The 19911-nt window shown below is 41.4% G+C and overlaps 1 protein-coding gene and 1 long non-coding RNA gene across 12 annotated transcripts in view; one reads left to right on the plus strand and one right to left on the minus strand.

The window, feature by feature from the left end:
* The window catches only part of PHF21A (PHD finger protein 21A), a 121013-nt gene extending 107265 nt beyond the window's left edge, over nucleotides 1–13748 (plus strand). For 9 of the 11 annotated variants that reach the window (XM_031593480.2, XM_031593487.2, XM_031593484.2 and 6 more), the window contains 6 exons: nucleotides 208–268; nucleotides 2587–2750; nucleotides 8057–8212; nucleotides 9797–9872; nucleotides 10204–10307; nucleotides 12221–13748. In XM_031593480.2, coding sequence (XP_031449340.1) covers nucleotides 208–268; nucleotides 2587–2750; nucleotides 8057–8212; nucleotides 9797–9872; nucleotides 10204–10307; nucleotides 12221–12475 — 816 coding nt within the window. In that variant the 3' untranslated portion in view covers nucleotides 12476–13748. Of the gene's footprint in view, nucleotides 1–207; nucleotides 269–2507; nucleotides 2531–2586; nucleotides 2751–8056; nucleotides 8213–9796; nucleotides 9873–10203; nucleotides 10308–12220 lie in introns of all 11 variants that reach the window. The other 2 variants (XM_031593488.2, XM_031593489.2) reach the window with 1 other exon arrangement.
* A 2286-nt stretch (nucleotides 13749–16034) lies between these two features.
* On the minus strand, nucleotides 16035–19426 carry LOC149917811 (uncharacterized). Its single transcript, XR_016466853.1, has 3 exons — nucleotides 18810–19426; nucleotides 17674–17863; nucleotides 16035–17404 (listed from the first exon to the last, which is right to left on the minus strand). It is a non-coding gene; the product is annotated as an uncharacterized LOC149917811 (long non-coding RNA).
* Between the last annotated feature and the right edge of the window lie 485 nt (nucleotides 19427–19911).

A 19911-nucleotide genomic window follows, 5' to 3' on the forward strand; every position in this document is an offset into this window, starting at 1 on the left:
GTCTTAACCATTAGGTCAGCTTGCATATTGGACTGAAGCAGTCCAGAGGTCAGAAGTAGTGTAAAAAAGCTAACTGCTCTGAAGTGTGCTCCAGAAAACAGAACAGCTGATAATCCTATGTAGTGCTACTTTGCTGTTCATCAGCTATTTTATATAGTTGTTGCCAAAAATGTTAGCCAGCTAAAATGGTTGTGCTTTCCCCTGCAGCGCAAGAAGAGTGCAGTCACGTACCTGAACAGCACAATGCATCCTGGAACGCGTAAAAGAGGTGAGGTATACTTAGACATGTCTTCCTGTTCTCTGCCTCTTCCTCCATCTTGCATTTGCAGTCCCCTTGTTCATTTGAAGGGCAAAACAGAGAAGGACTTTACAGTACTTCATTTGTCTAGTAAATTTCCATGGTAGACACAGATCTTGACTTCCAGGGATTAGCATAGCAGGTTTTATTAAGCAGCTCAGTGTTTAATTTCAGTTTCACCTTCCCCCACAAAAATAGAGCAAAGTGAAAGGTGAGATGTCTGAACATCATTTAGAGGTATAAAGCTGCTGTCGAGATTCTCTTTTTAATAACTAAATTGTATTGCTACTGTCAAGAAGAAGGTGGTTGTGGAAGAAGTGTCTGTGCCCTGAGTAGGAGAGGAAACTTGGTGTGAGAAAAGCTTGTTCCCCAGTGGGAGCAGAGATGGTTCCTTGGAAAGAATTTGTCTTGAGAAAGACTATCTTGCTCTTTCTGAGCAGTTTATTGCGAGCAGAGTGCCACTTGTCCAGGAATGGAATATGATCTTTTGTATAGGTATGCAGCATTCTTCAGTCCAGATTCTTCTGTAAAAATAGTTGCAATTTTAGTACTTATGTTATGATGAAAGACATGAGTCAGCACAAAATAGCAGAGAACTTCATACTGGTTTTCATCCAAGGCATCAACCACACATATATCAATTTTTTCTGATTTTATGATTTTATGCAGTTCTTAAGAACTTGTGCAGTCAAGTATAGAATTGACCAGTTCAATTATGATTTTTTTTTTGCTGCAATGTCAAATATTCACTTGATGCGTACTTTCTTTGACAAACCTCATCAGTCCAGAAGGCATTGTGACAGAGCTGACCCTTGTGCTGTTTTGAATAAAGCACGTCGGTATCCACCGCTATCTTCTAGTCACATTAAAAAAAGATTTTTTTTCTAATAGTTTTGTATGAATTTTACAGAGATAGAGTTTTGCATTTGCTCTGTGGATAAATAAATGTTCCTACTTCTAGTAATGATTTCTTAATGTTATTTTATAAGTCATTGTGAACAATTACTGCATCAATGAAAGGGATTGCATGCTTTTGTGCTTGATATTCTCTTAGCCTGTTTATGCATGCTGACTGCTGTTTTACTGTCTTTTTTTTTCTCACACACTGTTGTGAGCCTGCACCTTCTATAGCACCAAATTAGTAGCATGCATTTTTAACTGATAGAAGATTTGGATGTGTACATTTATTTTGTGATTCAGAATAGCAGTATATTAGTTGTAAAGCTTATGTAAGCGTGTGCCCTTGAGAGCTTTAGTTGGTGCTGAGCATGTCAGAAATTTCAGCCATGGACATCACTATCAGAAATCCATTTCCAAGGACATACTTAGTTCTGGAACATATCCAGACCTTAAATGCAAGGTTTAGCATGTTAATAGGTATGGACTGACAATCTGTAAACATAAGATCTGGGGAATTATTCCTAGATCGTAAGTCCTTTGTGTTTACATATCCATAAATTACTGTGGAGAAGGGAGGCAGAAATGATGGTTACATATTGTTTTTTACTATCTTACTTTGCATACATAATTTTATGAAAACAGTTACAGACACATTTTGCACTTCCGCTAATCTGAAGGAGCATATAGGAGTTGTGCATAGTCAAACAAACTAGACTGAGAAATGTTAAGAAAAAACACAGAATCTGAGGAGAGTCGCATTTTAAGACCAACGATAGATTACAACTGGTAGTACTGGGGTTATAAGTCACACAACAGGACTTTTCTTGAGGCACCCTAATTTAAAAGATGCACCAGTAAAGTAGAAAGATCTGTGGGTGAGTGGGTTTAAAAAAATGAGAAGAAAAGGAGGGGGTTGGAATGATGAGTGTTGGCCTCTGATATAGGACTTAACCTTTATGTAGATTTATGCTGGCAGTAGAAAGATAGGAATGTGTGGGATAACAGTAGAAAGGATATCATAGTAGTTACTGTGGCTTCCATCTAGCTTTGGTGCCAACATTTTTTCCCTAAAAACTGAGTAGCCTTGTTTCTAGGAGTCCGCAGACTGCTTCTGGGGGAGTAGTTCTTTGACCTTCTTACAGAACTGATTTCTATTTCCTTCTGAAATACATCTTTTAAATATTCTTTCCTTGCAAAATTCTACTTAAATATTTCTTTAAAAATGTTTAAATCTTTGCTTCTGTCCTTCCACTTGTAACTTTTATATTAACTTCCTCTCTGTGCTACATCATTTCCTTTTTCATGCTAGCCAATGAGGACCACTGGCCAAAGGTATGTAAGATTTTGTTTGTTTGTTTGTTTGTTTGTTCCCTTTTGTTAATATGTAGGTCGTCCACCTAAGTACAACACGGTGCTGGGGTTTGGGGCTTTGACGCCCACGTCCCCTCTGTCCAGTTATCCTGACTCCCCTGAAAATGAAAAGACAGAGACCACATTTACTTTTCCCGCGGCTGTTCAGCCTGTGTCCCTGCCTAGCCCCAGCTCCACAGACGTAAGTAATTCTTGGGGAGGGAGGTTACTTTTGGAAAGATATGCAGAAACAATCACGAGGAAAATCATTGCAGATCATTGCAGTTTCTTTAGTCACACTCATCCTTTGTCCTGGTTCAGTGTAGTGAAACCATCTAGTATCCTTTTAACGCCCTTCCTTTTTCCTCCTGCACCTATGTTCTTATCCTGTAGAGATTTTATTTATAACATGCAGTGGATTGAAACACTGGGAGGCACTAGGAATGCTAGATGAGCTCATTTCCTTTGTGCCATGTTTGAGATCTTGTCTGACTGAATTGAATCTGTCATCCATGATAAAGGGGAAAGGGGAGAATGGAAAATATTACTTACAGACCATAATAACAAAAAGTTGTGATGTTTCAGTAATGAGAGAAGGAAAACATCTTGGATCACCCAAGACAGCCAGGAGCAGTGTTCACTGCACTGGTTATGGCAGTTCAGCTACATTGGTAGCTGAATACATTGCTATGTGATCACTTCACAAGATCTGTCTCAAATGAAGTCTGCTCATTTTTTCATAATTTATAAAGAAATATCCTTTTTTTTAATTTAAAAAAGTTAAAAACTAAGATTTGCCCCTCAAAACGCAGCCTTTTTTTAAGTTGCTGAGGATGACCCAGTTATTTCATTGTTTCTGTTTCTTGCAAAAGCATTAAGAAAAAATTTAAAGGCTGTGCATAAGCTTCTGAAAAGAAATAGCAGGGAAAGTTGATCTGAGTTACTGTGTAGGTCTTACACGACGTAATGAATGGACAGTATGGTTTGTCCAAAAGTGTACAATGATTGTCCTGTATGAGTGAAGTAATTCATTGTACAAAACTTGTCAGGAGTTGTAGTGTACTTCTAGTAAAGTGCTTGCCTTTTAGTAACTACTAATTACTGGGAACGGTTTGAAAATAAAAAGGTATTGGCTTATTTATTCACATGAATAAGTGATCTAGGTTTGTTTGTTTGTATGCTTCTTTTTTATGTAATATTGTGTATAATTGAGAGCCAGCAACTTGAAATGGACTTTAAGGAAGAGTTGAGTTGGGTGGTTTTATTTTCACCTGTGCAGTTTCACCACTTAAAGAGCATAGACCAAGGGACAAACTCTATTGGCCACGGAGAAGAGGCAACAGAAACCATCTCATTGCTTCTGAATGGTATTTGTTCTGTAGAGGCAACAGAAATAGAAATAGTTTGAAGCATGTTTGAGTCATAGAAATAAATAGATGCAGTTCTGATACACTGGGAATATGTATGTGAAATTAGAAGGTGCACTTTTATGTAGTCACTTTTGAGAGCAGAATAGCACTCAACTATAAAAACCCTTTCCTGACAGTCAGATGAAAGAGACTGTGGAACAGCCCCACAGAGGGAGGGTGTGCCAGCTCCATCTCTGGGGAATTCTAAAAGTAAGCAGTAAAACTGACAAGTAAACATGCTAGAGAGAGCTTTTTTTTATTATTTTTTTATATTGGCCCCATGAGAAGGATTGGATGATGCGTCAGATCTTTTCCATCTCTGACTTCTGTATGGTCATTTCCTACTGTATAAGAGCTCTCAAAACAGTATAAAATCAAGAACAGAGAATTCTTGTAGCATTCTAATCTAGTTCTGAATGCCCTGAATTTTCTCAGTTTGGATAGTATTCAAACGTAGCTGATGGATTGTTTCAGTATTCATTAATTACAAATCTGTGTTTGTTAAAATACAGAAAGGTGTATTTATTCCAGGTAGAATAAAAAATGCTTCCTGTTGTTACTCCTCCAGCTTTTGGTGACCATATAGAGTGAAAACATGACATGTGCATGCCCAAGTAAAAAGTTACTTTAAAAGTCTCAGTTAAAACCATTCAGTGGTTTCCCAAGCAATTAAAGAAGAAAACTGCGATTTTACCCATCTTTAAAACATTTTTTACATTCATTTACTTGGAAAGTCTAATTTCTATAGGCTTTAGAATGGAAATTTGATGTTTGGTACCTGAAAAAACTTTGTTTTTAGCCAACCAGTGAAAATTGACCAAGCATTCATCACCATAGCCCAAAATAGCTTTCTTGCCTTTCTCCTGAATTATCATCCTCTCAATGACAGAGATGAATTCTGAAGGGAGGATGAAGTAGGATGAAGCAGGAGTTGAGATGGGAGTGGAGATAAGGGTGGAGGGGTAGAAACTGAGAACAGAACCTGGGAAAAGGAGGGAAATAATAACAGGCAGGGCTGAACAAAGCTTTTTTTTTTCTTCTTCTGTCTTGAAGCTGGCTGTGAACTACTTGGTGATTCTCCCTCACACAATAGCATATTCACCTGGAAGACAGCAATTGCCTTTTGTAGTCTATTACTCAGCAGAAAGAATAATGCAAAACTGTTTTCTGTCTAAAAGTATCTATTCTAGCAATGGTTCAAGCCTGTGGTCACAACATGCCTTTTTATTAATGAATTAATAAATGTTACAGTTGAGCAGGGCATTGGAGAACATTCAGACTACAAAGTCAAGCTCATAAACGTTAGGGAATGCCTAGATTATTATTGCTTGTGTTAAGTTAGTTCACTTACAACATGCATACCTATTATGATAATCTTTATTAATGTGGTCTTGCACAATTCTTGTTTCAGAATATTTAGCCATGTTATTCCATTGAAACGTACATATACATGTCCATATTCAAACACATGATCTACACACACATACAGTGGATTTGATATCGTACTGTTCTGTTGTATTGCCAAAAGCCAGGCCTTATTGCTCTAGATACTGTATAAAAATAAAGGAAATTGTTAGCTGTTCAGAAAGCTTTCATTTGCTTTTCCATTATCTTGGTAGAGAGGAAATGAAGTGAATAGTGACCTTAAATCACCTTTTATATTCACACAGTTTTGAAATTATTCTTTGGTGTCTTTTGCCTATAACATATGTTAGAGCATCGTCAGCGAGCTCTGCTCTAACATAAGTTGGCTGCATACAGCCTTCAGGAAGCAGGGCCAGAAGCTGAGATTAGTGGGGTGCATGTCACAACATCAAATCCAACTCCCTTCATGCATATATTATTAACTGTCTTTAAAACCTGGGATGTTTCTTTGGAATGGAGCATTGGCTGGGATTTTTTTTTTTTTTAATGTCCAGTTACTAATTTTGAGGAAGTACCAGGAAATTTGCATTACTGTTTTGATGAACCAAAATAGGATTATGGATTTTGTGCATGTGTGCTGCCATTCTGATGCATTCAGAAACACTGCACACCGACCAGTGTATCGCTTCTGGTTTTATGATGTTCTGTTGAATTTAGAAGGCTTTGGGCCTAAATTTCTTCATGTCACCTCTTCAAGAAGCAAGAAAATGCATCTCTTGTGTAGGCCTCTTTCTGCAAGATATTAGATGTATCAGTTTGGGTTTTTTAACAGCACTAGTTAGGCACCTAAGCTAGGTACCAAATGCCGTTTGTAATCAGTGGCAGCCAAAGGCATCTTAACAACACATATAATTCTCTAGAATGTTAATTTTCTTCTAAAATGTGAGAATTTTCCTTAGATTGCAGAGGATTCTGGTTTAGCTTCTCTGGCACCTGCTGCCTGCCTTCCTTTCCTTACTTGTGTTTGCAGAATGCATAATGGAGGAAAAGAAGCTCTTCCCAGCCTGGTTACGCAGATCAGTTCAGAGGAGGGATGAAATGTCACTCATTTCTTTCTTCTGCTAACACCGAAGAGCTCTGTGGTGTTAAAGTATGAAATAATACCATAACCCAGCTGCCAGTGATCCTTGGGAATTACAGAACCAAAAAACGGCACTGATAATTCACTGAAGGTTGATCTTTTAGAAAACACGGCATCAGTGCTAACCTTGGGAATTAAGAGAAGCATAGCATTCCCTTCAAAGAAAGGCCTCATCAGCAACAGAGTCTGGAAGTAGGAGTCTTAGCAGATTGCCTGTGTCTCGTTCTTATAGTATGTTTAATATTTTATCCGTAGTAGAGGTGAGCATCATTTTTCTTGTCTGGCAACTTAATGTGTAAGTGCATGGCCAAGTCTGGTATCATTCCAAGATAATGGAACTTACACGCTTGAAAAGACTGTACAGCTCAAAATGAAGCATTGCATGCACTGATAATGCCTATATTCAGAGGGAGAGTATGTATACGGTTAGACTCAGCACACACATTCTAAGATTACTGTCTTGAGGATGTTGTGTGTGTGAAGCTTTTGACTAAAGTCAGTGAGAAGTGCATATTTCAGACTCCAGACAGGGCCTAGAATATGTCAAGTTGTCAGAACAAGCCACAAGTGAGAAGGAAGAGAGTTCAGATGCCCCTTTCCTATTCTATGGGTACTAACCTATTTTTCTTCCATGCTTCTTTGTACTTTTATCCAAAGAACAAAGTGAAAACAAACATGACCACAACTACCAACCCAAGCATAAGATGGGAGTAACAGGAGGAGAGAGAGAGAGAAGTGACAAAAAATTAGACCTTTCTTTCTGGGGAGTTGATGCCTGTAGAAAAGAAATATCTCTGATAGTGATACAGTAGTAAGTCAGACTAGATTTTGCCAAGAGATGTTAGTAATGTTTTCAACTCTTTCTGAAAAAGAAAACTCCTAGAAAATCTCTCTTGGGTATTCCTTCATCTTGGCTCTCATAGCCTATGTTAGTGATGAAATATAAGCCACTGCCTATAGAAAATGAGAAAACTTTGAGTCATAGCTTTTTTGGTGCAACTCGAGATAGCCTCTGTGAAGTAAAAAGAATTGTCTCCAGAGTGTAATTCATTTTGTTCTTTTTCATTTACAAGCAGAGCACCTTTTCCTTCTACTTTCATTTTTAAAGGTGACCTGAATATTTGACAGTGTTCTTTTAAGTCACTCCATTGGGGTTTCTTACATACAATTACTGGCAAGAGACCGCCTCATCAGCATTCCCAAACTGGAGATGTGCTTACGTCCAGAAATGAGAAGGGTTAAGAAAGTGGGTAGCTCATCATTTTGGGCAAAAACAAGCCTAAAATGGGGGAGGGGGAATCTAAAAAAGATAGGCCATGGGTTACTATGTGTTAAGAGAATCTATGGTGATAAGTGTTTGCTATAATATCTTACATTGGGAAGGCACTGTTTGGGATGACTGTGTTTCTGATATTCTGCCTGATTTTCCTGATTCACCTCCTATAAAGGACTTGATCATTTGGAATCCCCTTAGAAATAGCTGTGTTGTAAACTTTGCATTTAACAAGGATGTAGATGTCAAAGGTCAAAATTCACTTTTTGCCTTCTCCCTCTCTTTTTCTGACCCTCACCCCTTCCCCTCGATTTTTATAGGGCGATATCCATGAGGATTTTTGCAGTGTTTGCAGAAAAAGTGGACAGTTGCTGATGTGTGACACATGTTCACGTGTTTATCACCTGGACTGTCTGGATCCGCCTCTGAAAACCATTCCCAAGGGCATGTGGATCTGTCCCAAATGTCAAGACCAGGTATTGTTTAACAGAGTTATACACAATGCACTGTAAAGATTTTTCCAAGTTAAAGAAAACAACCATATCACTTGGCTTACTTACATCAAGACAGACTGACACGGAATCAATCTATCTGATCTGCAATAAGGGTTGTGTAAATTTGATCTAATTACCTGTGTCTTACTCCTGGACTTGGAGTCCTTATTTGTTACCTATGTGTTTTTAGTCTTTGGTTGGGCCAAAGCACACAGACTTTCGGGAAAGGTTCTCTATTACCCATAGAAATGTTCCTGTTCATCTGAGCTCGTTTCTTCAAAAGTCACTGGTATGTTCTTTTGGATAAATATATAAAATGTTTGTACAATCTTGCCTCAATAGATTGAGAAAATATAAACCTCTCTTTTCTTATATAAATCAGGCATCAGAGACTTTGTCTTCAGTGATCTCTCTAACAATACTGTCAAGTATAAGCATAATGAGGATGGGCAAATACCTCGGTTCTTCTTTATTCCAGATGCCACTGTAAAAGTACACAACTGAAGTGAACAGATGATATGTTAATATTTTGTTTATAATTGCATTGAAATGACAAGACAAAGAAGTAAACCAGGGTATTCATAACCCTTATGCGGTACTTCAGAAGTTGCAAAGGATTGCTGTTAATCAGCAGCCTGAAGCTGTTAGTGTTCCGTCTGGTTTAGCATATTGCTTAGTCACTCACATGGCCAGATGGTAAGGTAAGAATACAACCTGGTATATTATGTGCTGCTCAGAGCAACAGAAATGCAAAATTCAAGTAACTTGGTCAGCAATTGCAAATGAAGAGGGAGTATTACCACTTTTCTATTCCCACTCTTGTGAACTATCACATATCCTTCCTCTTTGTATTTCTGTAATACATTCCCACAGAATGCTGGGAAATATCTGAGTTATTTTGCTGAAAAGTGACCAAGTCCTCTATCTCCTGAGACATCCCTCTGCTTCACTTATTAAAAAGACACAGTACATTTTTCTTCTCAAATTAAAGCTCCTTAAGAAGGAATATGTGAGGAAGGCACTTAAATGCATAAATGGTTCTTATCCTTATATAAAGAGGGCTTGATGATTCTATTAAGACGATTCTGATATGAAGGGCATATAGGACAGTTTGATGTGTTATTAGCCCAGAAGTGTGTTGTTTAAATGTACGGTATGGAAGCTGCTCTGTGACATGAAAAGTTTTCTCTCAGAACAACTGAGATCAGCAATTTGTCCGAACCGTGCAATAATGTTTATGTCTCCTGGCAAGTTTCAGTTCAGATGCATTATCTTTTCATTCCTCTTTTAAGTTGTTCTGTTTCATTAGTTGAGTTTATTTGTGGCTATGGAGGGAATTTGAGAATATGCTGACATTTGTAAGAAACAGGCCTCCTTTGTGGGAGCTACAATAAGTTGTGAATAATTCCCTCTGTTAAATCTAAGAACAAGTCTGCAAAGCTTCATGTTAACAGGGCTCAGATTAATGATAGCCACAGAGAAAATCCATTGTTTTTCCCTTTCTTCTTTTCCTTTTCTTAGGGATAGATTGTTTACCAGCTAAATCTCTACACACTTTTCTTTCAGATGTTAAAGAAAGAAGAAGCAATCCCATGGCCAGGAACTTTAGCAATTGTTCATTCATATATTGCATATAAAGCAGGTAGGAAAATGGGGAGCAATGTTTTTTTTTTTTCAGTTTTAAAACTGGAAAATGTTATTGAGGGAGTGGGACAGCATGATACTTCCTTTACAAAAGGAAATTGAAGAGGAAGAACTTAATCATTAGTGAAGTGATAATGGTAGTCTACACTTGTAAGCTTTTTGTGATACTTGTATGTGCAGGTGAAATTTTGGTTGTGATTTATTGCAAAAGTGGTTGCATTTACTTCAATAATACTCTCTAAATGAAACGGTTTAGAGCTTGTATCCGCAGTGTTAACAGGAAGACTTTAAATATTACTTCTTGAGATGATTAATATTCTGTTTTGCAGCAAAAGAAGAAGAAAAACAGAAACTACTTAAATGGAGTTCAGATTTAAAACAGGAAAGAGAACAACTAGAGCAGAAGGTCAAACAGCTCAGCAATTCTATAACGGTGAGTATCACCCTCCCAGATAAATCTGCACCTGTGTTCTGGTGTCAGAATGCAGATAGAAAACTGCAGAGCCCATGTACTAGACTTATCTTCCACTGGTTTTACTGAGGATTGAATGTGCTTTTTTAGGACTCTGCTTTTTTAGGACTTTTGGGATCAGGAATGAAATACAAGCGACATATACTTTGAGACACTTGTACATGATCCCTCCTGACCATATACTGTAGACATGCAATGACCTATAATATCAGCAGGTGACAAACATGACCCACAGCAACACTGTCTGTGGGCAGCAGATAAATTCTAATTCTCTAGTGCCTCACTTAAGTTTGAATGATTGGGCCGCTGTGTGTAGTAAGAGTTACTTGGTGCTCTCTTCAGACATTGCTAATACAAAAGTTACCATTTTCTCACAACTGTCTCTTGGGTTCTTGACATGCTGGCTAGACAGTCAGCAAGCCTCCGCATATTACTAATTGAACAGTGTCATGCTTCTGACCAGAAGCAGTAGTGTTCTCCTAAATTTATGATGGTAACTGTGCCATACATATTAATTTGCTCTTAATATGCAAATTGGGCTCTTGAGTTGCCAGTGCAAAGTTTGAGCCCCTCAGTTAGCATGGCCTACGTCAGTATCACAAAATGAAAAATATTAAAATCTATGTGGCAGCTTTGTAAAGCTGGGTACGTAAGTATAGATTTGGAGTTTTTTTCCAATGTAGATGCACTGTCTGGTCTGTGTGTCTTTACCTCTTAGAAGAAAAGTAAACATCCCATGTTTAAAGACCTCTAAATGCTGATGATACAATTAAAACAATTGTGAGCAAGTGGTAAGAGGTGCTGGCTGGCAGTTCTGGAGTCTGTCATCTTCTGGTTAGCAGTAGCTGGACATAAACTGAGCAGCACTGGCGCTGTTTCTCAGTCATATACACAGAGGCAGAAGCAAGCTTTAACAAGGATTGATAGTAGGTAAGAAGAATGGTGTCTTTTCCATGATCAAGCCATTGTTTACACTTTAATTCGAACCATCAAACAAAGACACATTAGATCTAAATTTTGTAATGTTATTGTGATGCCAAGAGCTGCATGTGAAAATAGTAAAGCTGAAAATAACAGTGTCTGGAGATCAGTGTGAATAAAAGACTTGAAAAATATGAGAAGATTGCCATCTCTGTGTAAGATCCTGAAAGTTATAGGTGCAAAATAGCTACCATCTCCTTCTCTCTGAGGGTTTCAAATATAGATATAAGCAGTTTTTCACTCTTGAAACGTCATTTGTGGACATTCATTTAAGCTATTGTACTCTGACTTATCTTATGAGCTACCTAGGTTACTACTGCTTCCAAGAGAATTAAGTGGCCACAAAATAAGATTTTCAAGTGAAGAAGGGCTTGTTTTTCATTTCAAGTGCCCCTTTATTTAGTAAGAAGAGGAAATGATGTTCCTGTTAAAAGTGTATGTAAAAGCAAGGACTGTATCCCATTAATGGCATGCACACATGCAGTCAGCAGTCAGCTGTGATAGGATGTCTGAGTTTGCATATCTGAGCTAAAGAAATTTCAGCAATGCAGTGCTGACAGAAAAATAATAAGAACACATACTTGGAAGCTTCCCTTCAAAAGGAACCCAAAAGGATGGAACTGTCTGTGTTGGTTTGCCAGGCACCTTGGGATTAAAGGACCTTACTGGGGGGCAGCTATGTACAGTTTAGTTCCTCAGCTTGCAAATATGAATTCCATGAATGCAGCTCTGAGCTTTCTTTTCTTCTAGTCTGAAATTAGGTGATGTTACAGCTGCAGTCTTTTCTGAGTACTTACATTTAGATCTGCAAATGCTGAATTCCCTCTCTTGCCTTCTTCCATTCATTCAAGGATAAAGCTTGAACTTAGTATTGCTTTTCTGTTTTGCTGCAGAAATGCATGGAAATGAAGAATACCATCCTTGCAAAACAGAAGGAGATGCACAGCTCCTTGGAGAAGGTAAAACAGCTGATCCGCCTCATCCAAGGCATCGACCTTTCAAAACCCATAAACTCTGAGGTCAATTCAGTAGCCATCTCCAATGGCATGGACTCCACTAACAATACTAATGCTGCCACCTCCACCTTAGCCCCCTCCCCTTCCCAGAGCTGCATGGTGAACTGTAACAAGGGCGATGAGACTAAATAACACAGTGAAGTTCAGAAGGAGCCAAGGGAGGTGGCGGCGAGGAGGAGAAGCAAAATAACAAAACTCTAGAAAAGCAAAACCGGATTTCTTCTGGAAAGTGCAGAATTCTTTAGTTCTTTGGTTCCAGAGAGAGCGTGAAGATGCTTGTGCCAGGCGGCACCGGAGTTTGCCAATTGATCCTTCTTATTCTGTGTGTACATGCAAAGTTTGGATCATGATACATGAATAGTGCCAGCTGGGGGTTCTTTGCCAGCACCATGCCAAGTGAAATAATATATTTACTCTCTCTATATTTTACACCAGTGTGTGCCTGCAGCAGCCTCCACAGCCACTATAGGTTTGTTTTATTTTTGTTTGGGGTGAGGAGCAGGGATAAGGGAGGAGAGCAGGTTTCAAATCCTTATTTGCAGAACAGTTTGTTTAGCTAGGGGAAAACAAAAACAAGTCCAAAGAGCCTGTGGGCTTTTCCTGTTTCTAAACTCTCAGTACTATTAAACCAAAAAAACCACAGAAATATAAATTATCAAATCCCAGTGCCCAGAAGGGACAAGTCTATCAAATAAGCAGTATTTACTATTGTTTAGACAGGAGATGTACAAAAGGAAAGGAGATGGACTTTTCACTGAGTAACCAGCACATGTACAGGCTGAAGATCTACTGTCCCAACAGCTTTGGGTTAAATTGTACTTCTTCACATCAGAGAAATACATGCTTTGCAGAACCGATTCAAATCTTCACACTCATCCAGAAAGCCTATGTTGGGAATGGGAGAATAGAGGGCCAGAATCCAGGGTCAGCTTGGAGTGTTGGATGGAGGTGTCCCAAGAGAAAATGTGCATCGATTACTTGAAAATGAGATTCCAACCCTTTTCTATATTTATAAACAACAAAACTGTCCTGAACAAAGTAGCACATGACCCAGATGTGTGAACTGAACAGAGAAATGTCCTTTTCTTTCACTTCTTTTCTCTTCTTTTGGTAACAAGAACTAAATAAGGAATAGAAAAGCTGTTTTTCAGGCTGACAGTCTAATTAAAGAGGTAGATGGGACCTTGCATGGTATAGATTAGAAGTAATAGTGTCAGTGAGATACAGTGAGTCTTTGTGAGTCCTTGTGTCATCGTTTTGGGCACTGTTTTTTTATGCAAGGGCAAAATCTTTGTATCTGGGGGTAAAAAAAACAACTTTTTTAAATTAAAAAGGAAAATAAAAGATATTGAGGTCTTCCTAGTGTTACTTAAAATAAGATCAAGGTAAGAAACATTGTAAAAAAAAAAAAAATTACAAAAGTGCTATTTGTTTCCTAAACAAGTGATTTCTATTAAAAAGGTGTCAGAACTGGAGAAAATGCTGTGTACTTAGAATTTTTTAACACAGACTTTGCTTATTTATGATGACATTCTGCTGTGTTTGTGTTTAAAGATCCAACGGGACAGTTTCCCTAGATTATACCATACATGCTACTGGCTAAACCCTAAAGAGAATCAAATCCACAGCGCTGGATCTCACCCCACTTGGAGGATCTGCCTAGCTTGTCTCTGCTGTTACCGTATCTTCCCCTTTCCTTGATGTGTGTGTAGCCCAGAGAAAAGCACTGGCAGTCTACTTGCTTAAGGCTTTAATGCTTTTGTGATATGGACTGATTAGAGCTTGAGAATGAGAGAGCGTTTGTTGGGCTGAAGTCGCCTTTCATTATATCCTTCATTTAAGAAGTTCATCTCTTGCACATAGCCTTTTCACTATTGGTAGCAAAGCTTCCCTTGTGCTCCTGTTATGGTGGGGTCTGTCCCAGCGTAGAGTACTGACTCGTGTCACTTAGGGCTATGTCACAGAGCTGCCCACTTTCACTGCTGCATGGAAATATTTGGGCAAACTCTAGTTCCACTGGAAGTGCTGGCAAAACTCCCGTTACTCCCAGTGGGAGCAGAGCTGAGCTTCTCCCCAGGCAGCACGAGGCCAGGTCCCTGCTGTGGTGCCCTCCAGTGTGTGCATTGGGCAGTCCTGCCCACCCGCTGATCCTTCTGGAACAGAGAAAGCCTTGCATTTCAGGACTGCATTTCTGAGAAAGAAGTAGCAAATGCTCCAAACACTACATAGCCTGAAAGAGTCTCCTTGCTGCCACAGCCAAGCATGCTTCTGCAGGATTCTTGGCGCTGCTGTCTTCCCCTTCCTTTGCTCACCCTCCTGACCTTTAAGGACTTCTCCTAGGACTGTGTGCTATTTTCAGAACTGAGCTCAGAACTGATATCCTGAGTTCTCATGTTTGTCCATAGCTTGGGAAAATGACTCTTACGTGCACGTCCCAGCTAAACCTGTGATAACCTCAACTCATGGTTTGGATATTTGCTAGCAGAGCTGTAGGATCAAACCGATCGAACTAAAAATGTCCTACTTGCATCAACCCAATTACTAATTGAAGTCATTACCATTGAGCAGCCTGGCCAGGTTCTTCTCTAGTTGGTTGCTTGGGTAACTCCCCTTCTTCTGAACCATGAAGTACATTCCCAGTTAAGAGACAGTATCTTCATGTTCTCATGTTCTTCTTTCTGGTGTTATTTTCTGAGCTCTGCTGGGAGCACTGCACTCCTTGGATGCAGTAAGCTGCTGGAAGACTTGAGAGTCCTTCTGTTTGCTTTGCTGGTTCAGGAAGGGATGGGAATGAAATTCACTGGTAGCTGCATTTAAATCTGAGCATAGTTACCCAGCCAGGAGATGTTAAAACAGCTGTTACTGCTTTTTCAAGGCATCTGCTTGTCTTTAGAAACTGAGTAGCTGAGTACAGACTTTTGTCTCCTTTTCTTACAGCGTTATGTTCCAGACTGTCAAAGGACACCTTTAGTTAATCATTGCCTGGCAGAGAAATGACCTCAACTTAGACTTCTCAGTGCTGCTGGGTAGTTTTTGCTCCCTGATCCTGTTTGAGCGCTTTCCTTCCTGGCTCTGCAGCAATATCAGTCAACAGGCAAAGATCATTCCCAGGGCTTGCTGACACTGGCAACGATGTTGGTACATAGGCATGAGTAAATTTCTGCCCAATTAGCATCAATGAGGTAGAAGGAGAAATGGTGTTTGCTAAATACAGAGGGAAAGATTGTTCTGTTTTCTGCCTGCTCTCAGAGTTTCCAATGAATGGCAAAATTCGAAGTTTCTGACAAGTTTAAGATTTTCTTTTTAATTTGTTGGGTTTTGTTTTGTTTTGTTTTTCTCATGTAGCATTTGAGACAGGCTGAGTTGGTATTAGAACTTCTCTTCAAGAAACTGTCATAATGACTGGCATTTTGTATTTCCAAACCACCATAAAGGTAACAACTAATTCTTATGTCATCGCTTGCCATTAGTGGGAAATAAGTGGCTTTTAAATCTCACTCGTAAAGGAGGAGAAGATGAGACCACAGAGGAAGCTCCTATCAGAGATGTTCCTGGCGCTCAGCCCAGTGCTAAGGGCTTTCAGAAGTCATCCTGCTGCTTTAACTGCTCAGAAATAGAATAAGAATTGCAGAAACAGTTTTTCACTTCTCCTTGCAATCTGTTCTTTAAACAGCTGGAAAAGTATGGTGTGGTCAAAGCCTGAAAACGAGCATGTGATCTGGCCAGAAGAATTAGTGCTACCATTAGGATCCTCTTTATCTTTGCACAGCGGAACTTTTAGCGCTGTACAAAATGCGATGAAGGCAATCCTTCCAGGGATGAGTGGTGCAGATGGTTCTTCATTAGCCAAGAGTTACCATGGCAGTAGGAGGAACCAGTAGATTGCATGAACAGAATAAGGATTTTGTCCTTTGAACAAGTAAATTTCTGTCAGTGGGGTTATGAGCTAAAAGGCACCTGCCTAGAAATTAAAGAGGTGAGAATTTTACGGGCACAGTGTTGGTTGTTTTGATGGCAGAAAAAAATGACCCGGTGTTTTATCCCTCCCAACAGACCAGGCTTGAGAGAGCAAATCTGTATTCCAGCTGTCTAGGTGTATAGACCGTAATTCTGGCCTCCTTGGCTTCAAAATCATCTTCTTCCCTGGACGGATGCAGAGGCAGCCCCAAAAAGCAATATGGTCAACATTGAAGTCTCCCTCTTGGTCACACCATGCTGTGGCAACCCACAATACAGGGAGTAAACTCTGACATCTCCTTCTCATGTGGATGCAGTGGAAAATACCTGCGACTTTGCAGTGCACATTTCTCTTTCCTTTTGTTTCCCGGCTGAGTAGGGCCCCTGCCCTCTTTGCTTCTGAAGCACTGGTGACGAATATATGTTTTTTTTAATGAAATGTGTTTTTAGAAGATCATATTCAGATGTCAAACCAAATTCACTCTTTCACTGGGGGCTTCCCTCTGCCAGCTGCTCAGATAACAATTCAAATACTGATATTACACTTCATGGTGGACCATGCCCCTTTGGGCAGACTTTGTCGTGTCTTTTCAGAACCGTTCTGACCCTTCTTCACCTCCATTTTGTCCTCCTTCGGGATTCTGAAGATCCAGGGCAAGGTCAGCCTTGCTGGGTTACTGCAGAGAGTTTTCTGACAGGCACAGTTGTAGAAACTCTGCTGAAGAGTCAGGAACCTGGAGAAAGACAACGCCACTGTGTCATGCAGCTGATTCATTTGGCACTGAGGCTTGCCTGGCCAACAAACTACCTCAGCAAAGGCCATTCCCAAGCACCATGTGGATTCTGTAGTTTCCATCATTCAGAAGGCAAAATGTCTCCAAAGAAGCCTTGCAAGCAGCCAGCTAGGTGCCGGCCTCTGAATGCGTGCGAGCTAGCCTTATAGCAGCACGTTATCAAACATTCGCTTTCATTGATCAGACCTGGGCCAGGGAATGCCCTAAAAATCAGGGGGATCAGGAAAACACAAGAGCTGCAGACGTCTTGTCTCCAGGTTATGCCGTCTTACTCAGATCCTTCTTTGAGCCTCAGTCTTGTTTGTAACACCTACAGAATGGAATGTAATACTTGAAAATATGACTCTCATTATCTTTTACCTTTAGCTCCCATTTCCCAATGTTTATCTTTCATCTGGGACAAGAACTTTCTGCATCATTGTGTCTTGTATAGGCTGAGCACATAGTTGAAACTTGCCAATAAAGAGAATTATTTATACCATGCGCTGGTAAGCTTGGTAATTACAAAGCCATGAAAACCCAACATCTGCTGGCTGTTGATTTAAGAGGTGGCCTTGTTTCAGAAGACCAAGACCTTACCTGTGTGAGGGTCTGCCAGCATCCTGCCAGTGTGACACAGCTATGTGAGGAGCACGCAGAGAACAGCCCAGCCAAGGGCCTCTGTGCTGGGGCAGTGGCTATCCTGGAGATCACTGCACGAGGATGGGGTGTCTGGGGCCTCTCCTTACCCTGTGCCAGCAGTGGGTGCCGCAGGGATCAGAGAATGGGTCTGGAGACAGAGGGAAGTACGAGAGGAGGAAGGAGGAGCTGAGAGGAAGGGTACACGGGGTAAGGGAGAGCAGAGAGAAGACAAGGGAACACGTGAGAAACAGGGAAGGTGAAGGCAGGAAAGATCCAGGAGTGAAAGCTGCAGCTACAAGGTTCGTGAGCACAATGGAAGGACTGGAACAAAAGAGCTCTTTGTCCTACCTTATGTCCTGTGGTGTGGGCTGATCTGTACTCTAAAAAGATGAAGTGCAATGGGAGAAGAGTTTTTAGGCTGCAGATGGAGAAAGAAACAGGGACCACACCACCTCTGCTTCTGCTGCCATTCTGCACCCAATTTCCTTATATACCCCTGTGGAGGGGCGGTCCAGCAGTGTGGTGAGATGTACCAGCTGTAAGGCAACTGCAAGGGCTGAGCCTGGAGAGCTGCTTGCAGGCAGGTTGCAGGATGGCAGCAGGTTCTAGTGCTGTTCTTCACCATCATACCCAAACAGCCTAGAAACTCAGTCCAACCCACGCATAAGGACAAAGAAGGCCTAAAGAACCTATTTGCTCAGTGACAGGAGCTCCTAGGCAGCTGAGAAGCTTGCTAAGCTCTGGCCTTGAGAGAGAGATGGCAGGGAAAGCCAGCAGCAGGGAGCAGCATGAACTATCAGGCTGTGGCAGTTTGCAGCTTTTATCTTACTCCTGAACCTACAGCAGGACGCACAGAACCCAACCCTTGTGTTGCCTGCCTTCTCCCTTCTGTCACTGGGATAGAAATGGTGTTGCCCACGCTTTGGGAGAGCCCTTCTGGGTGCCACCAGGGAACAAAACACCACATTGGCAGGTCTCACCCCAACAGACAGCCTCAGGTTTGGGCCTGAGTGTCTCCTCAGTGTCGGGAGGAAGAGGCTGTGCCTCCATGAGCCAGGGCATGCCAAGAGGGAGGAAGGGGAGCATTTACTTACAAGAAGGCAAGGACCCCTCCATGCCTCATTTTCCCAGCTGTGCAATAGCTGATGGCCACGTCCAGCACCGCTTCTCTCAGGGTGCCGGTGCTGAGAGCAGGCAGTGCTGAATAGGGGCGGTATCAGCAGCAGGCTGCGTGTTTCTGCTTGTTCTAGGATGATGCGCAACTTCTAATCATAGTCTCATGTAATTCTTTCCTTTAATTACCACTGGTATCAAAGCAGTGGCTGCCTCTAGAGCCGGGAGCAGTGCCTCACCCATCAGCCCTCCTTCCACCGGGCACGCTGCCCGAGTCGCTGCTGTGATTGCAGCCAGGGCTTCCTCCGAGGGCTCTGCTCCACACCGGCCCCAGGCTCAGCCCCAGGACCATGAGCTGCCAGCTCAGCCACGGCTTCAGGGCACTGCCCCAGGTGCAGAACCCTGCTGCACCACTCCAGCCCTGCTCTGTGGCCCTTCAGCCACTGCTTCCACCAAACTCGCCAGGGCTGGGAGCAGCCCCCTGGCAGGCTCCTGTCACTGCAGACCTCCTGTGCAGCACCCTGAGCAGCGCCCGATGTTCTCACAGCACCGCACATGAGAGCACCCACACAGGAGCTGGATGGCAATTTTTAAATATCTTTTTTTTTTTTTTTTTTTAATCCTGACGCTGATAGTGACCTGCAGGCTCTTTGCTGCCTTCAGGTCCCTGCTGGTTTCAGTTTTGGTACAAATGTGTTTAGATTTTAGCAAATTAAACTGGGAAGGGGTGGGGGGATGGGGGTACAGAGCACCTGATCGATTTGTATTTATTTATTTTAACACTTTACTAAATAAAGCACAACAAACTCTCTCGTCTCCTCAGCTGTGTCTCCAGGAGGGGCTCAAGGCCCACTCCAGCCCTGCCCTGCACCTCCTCACACAGGGGCTGTGCTGGGGAAGAACCACTCTGGCCCCTCTATGTAGGGTTCCTCTGGCTGCTGCACGCCAGTACATGGAGATCGAAGCCCCTGTTGCTTCTGGGAACCCAAACTTACTGGCTAAGGGCTGGCTGTGTCAACCCTGCAAGGCCCACAGCAGAGCTAACCACAGGGCTGGCACAGAAAGCCACAGCTGCTCCTTCCC

The sequence above is a fragment of the Phasianus colchicus genome, chromosome 5 (assembly GCF_987193195.1).
Source record: "Phasianus colchicus chromosome 5, bPhaCol1.hap1.1, whole genome shotgun sequence".
NCBI classification, from domain to species: domain Eukaryota; kingdom Metazoa; phylum Chordata; class Aves; order Galliformes; family Phasianidae; genus Phasianus; species Phasianus colchicus.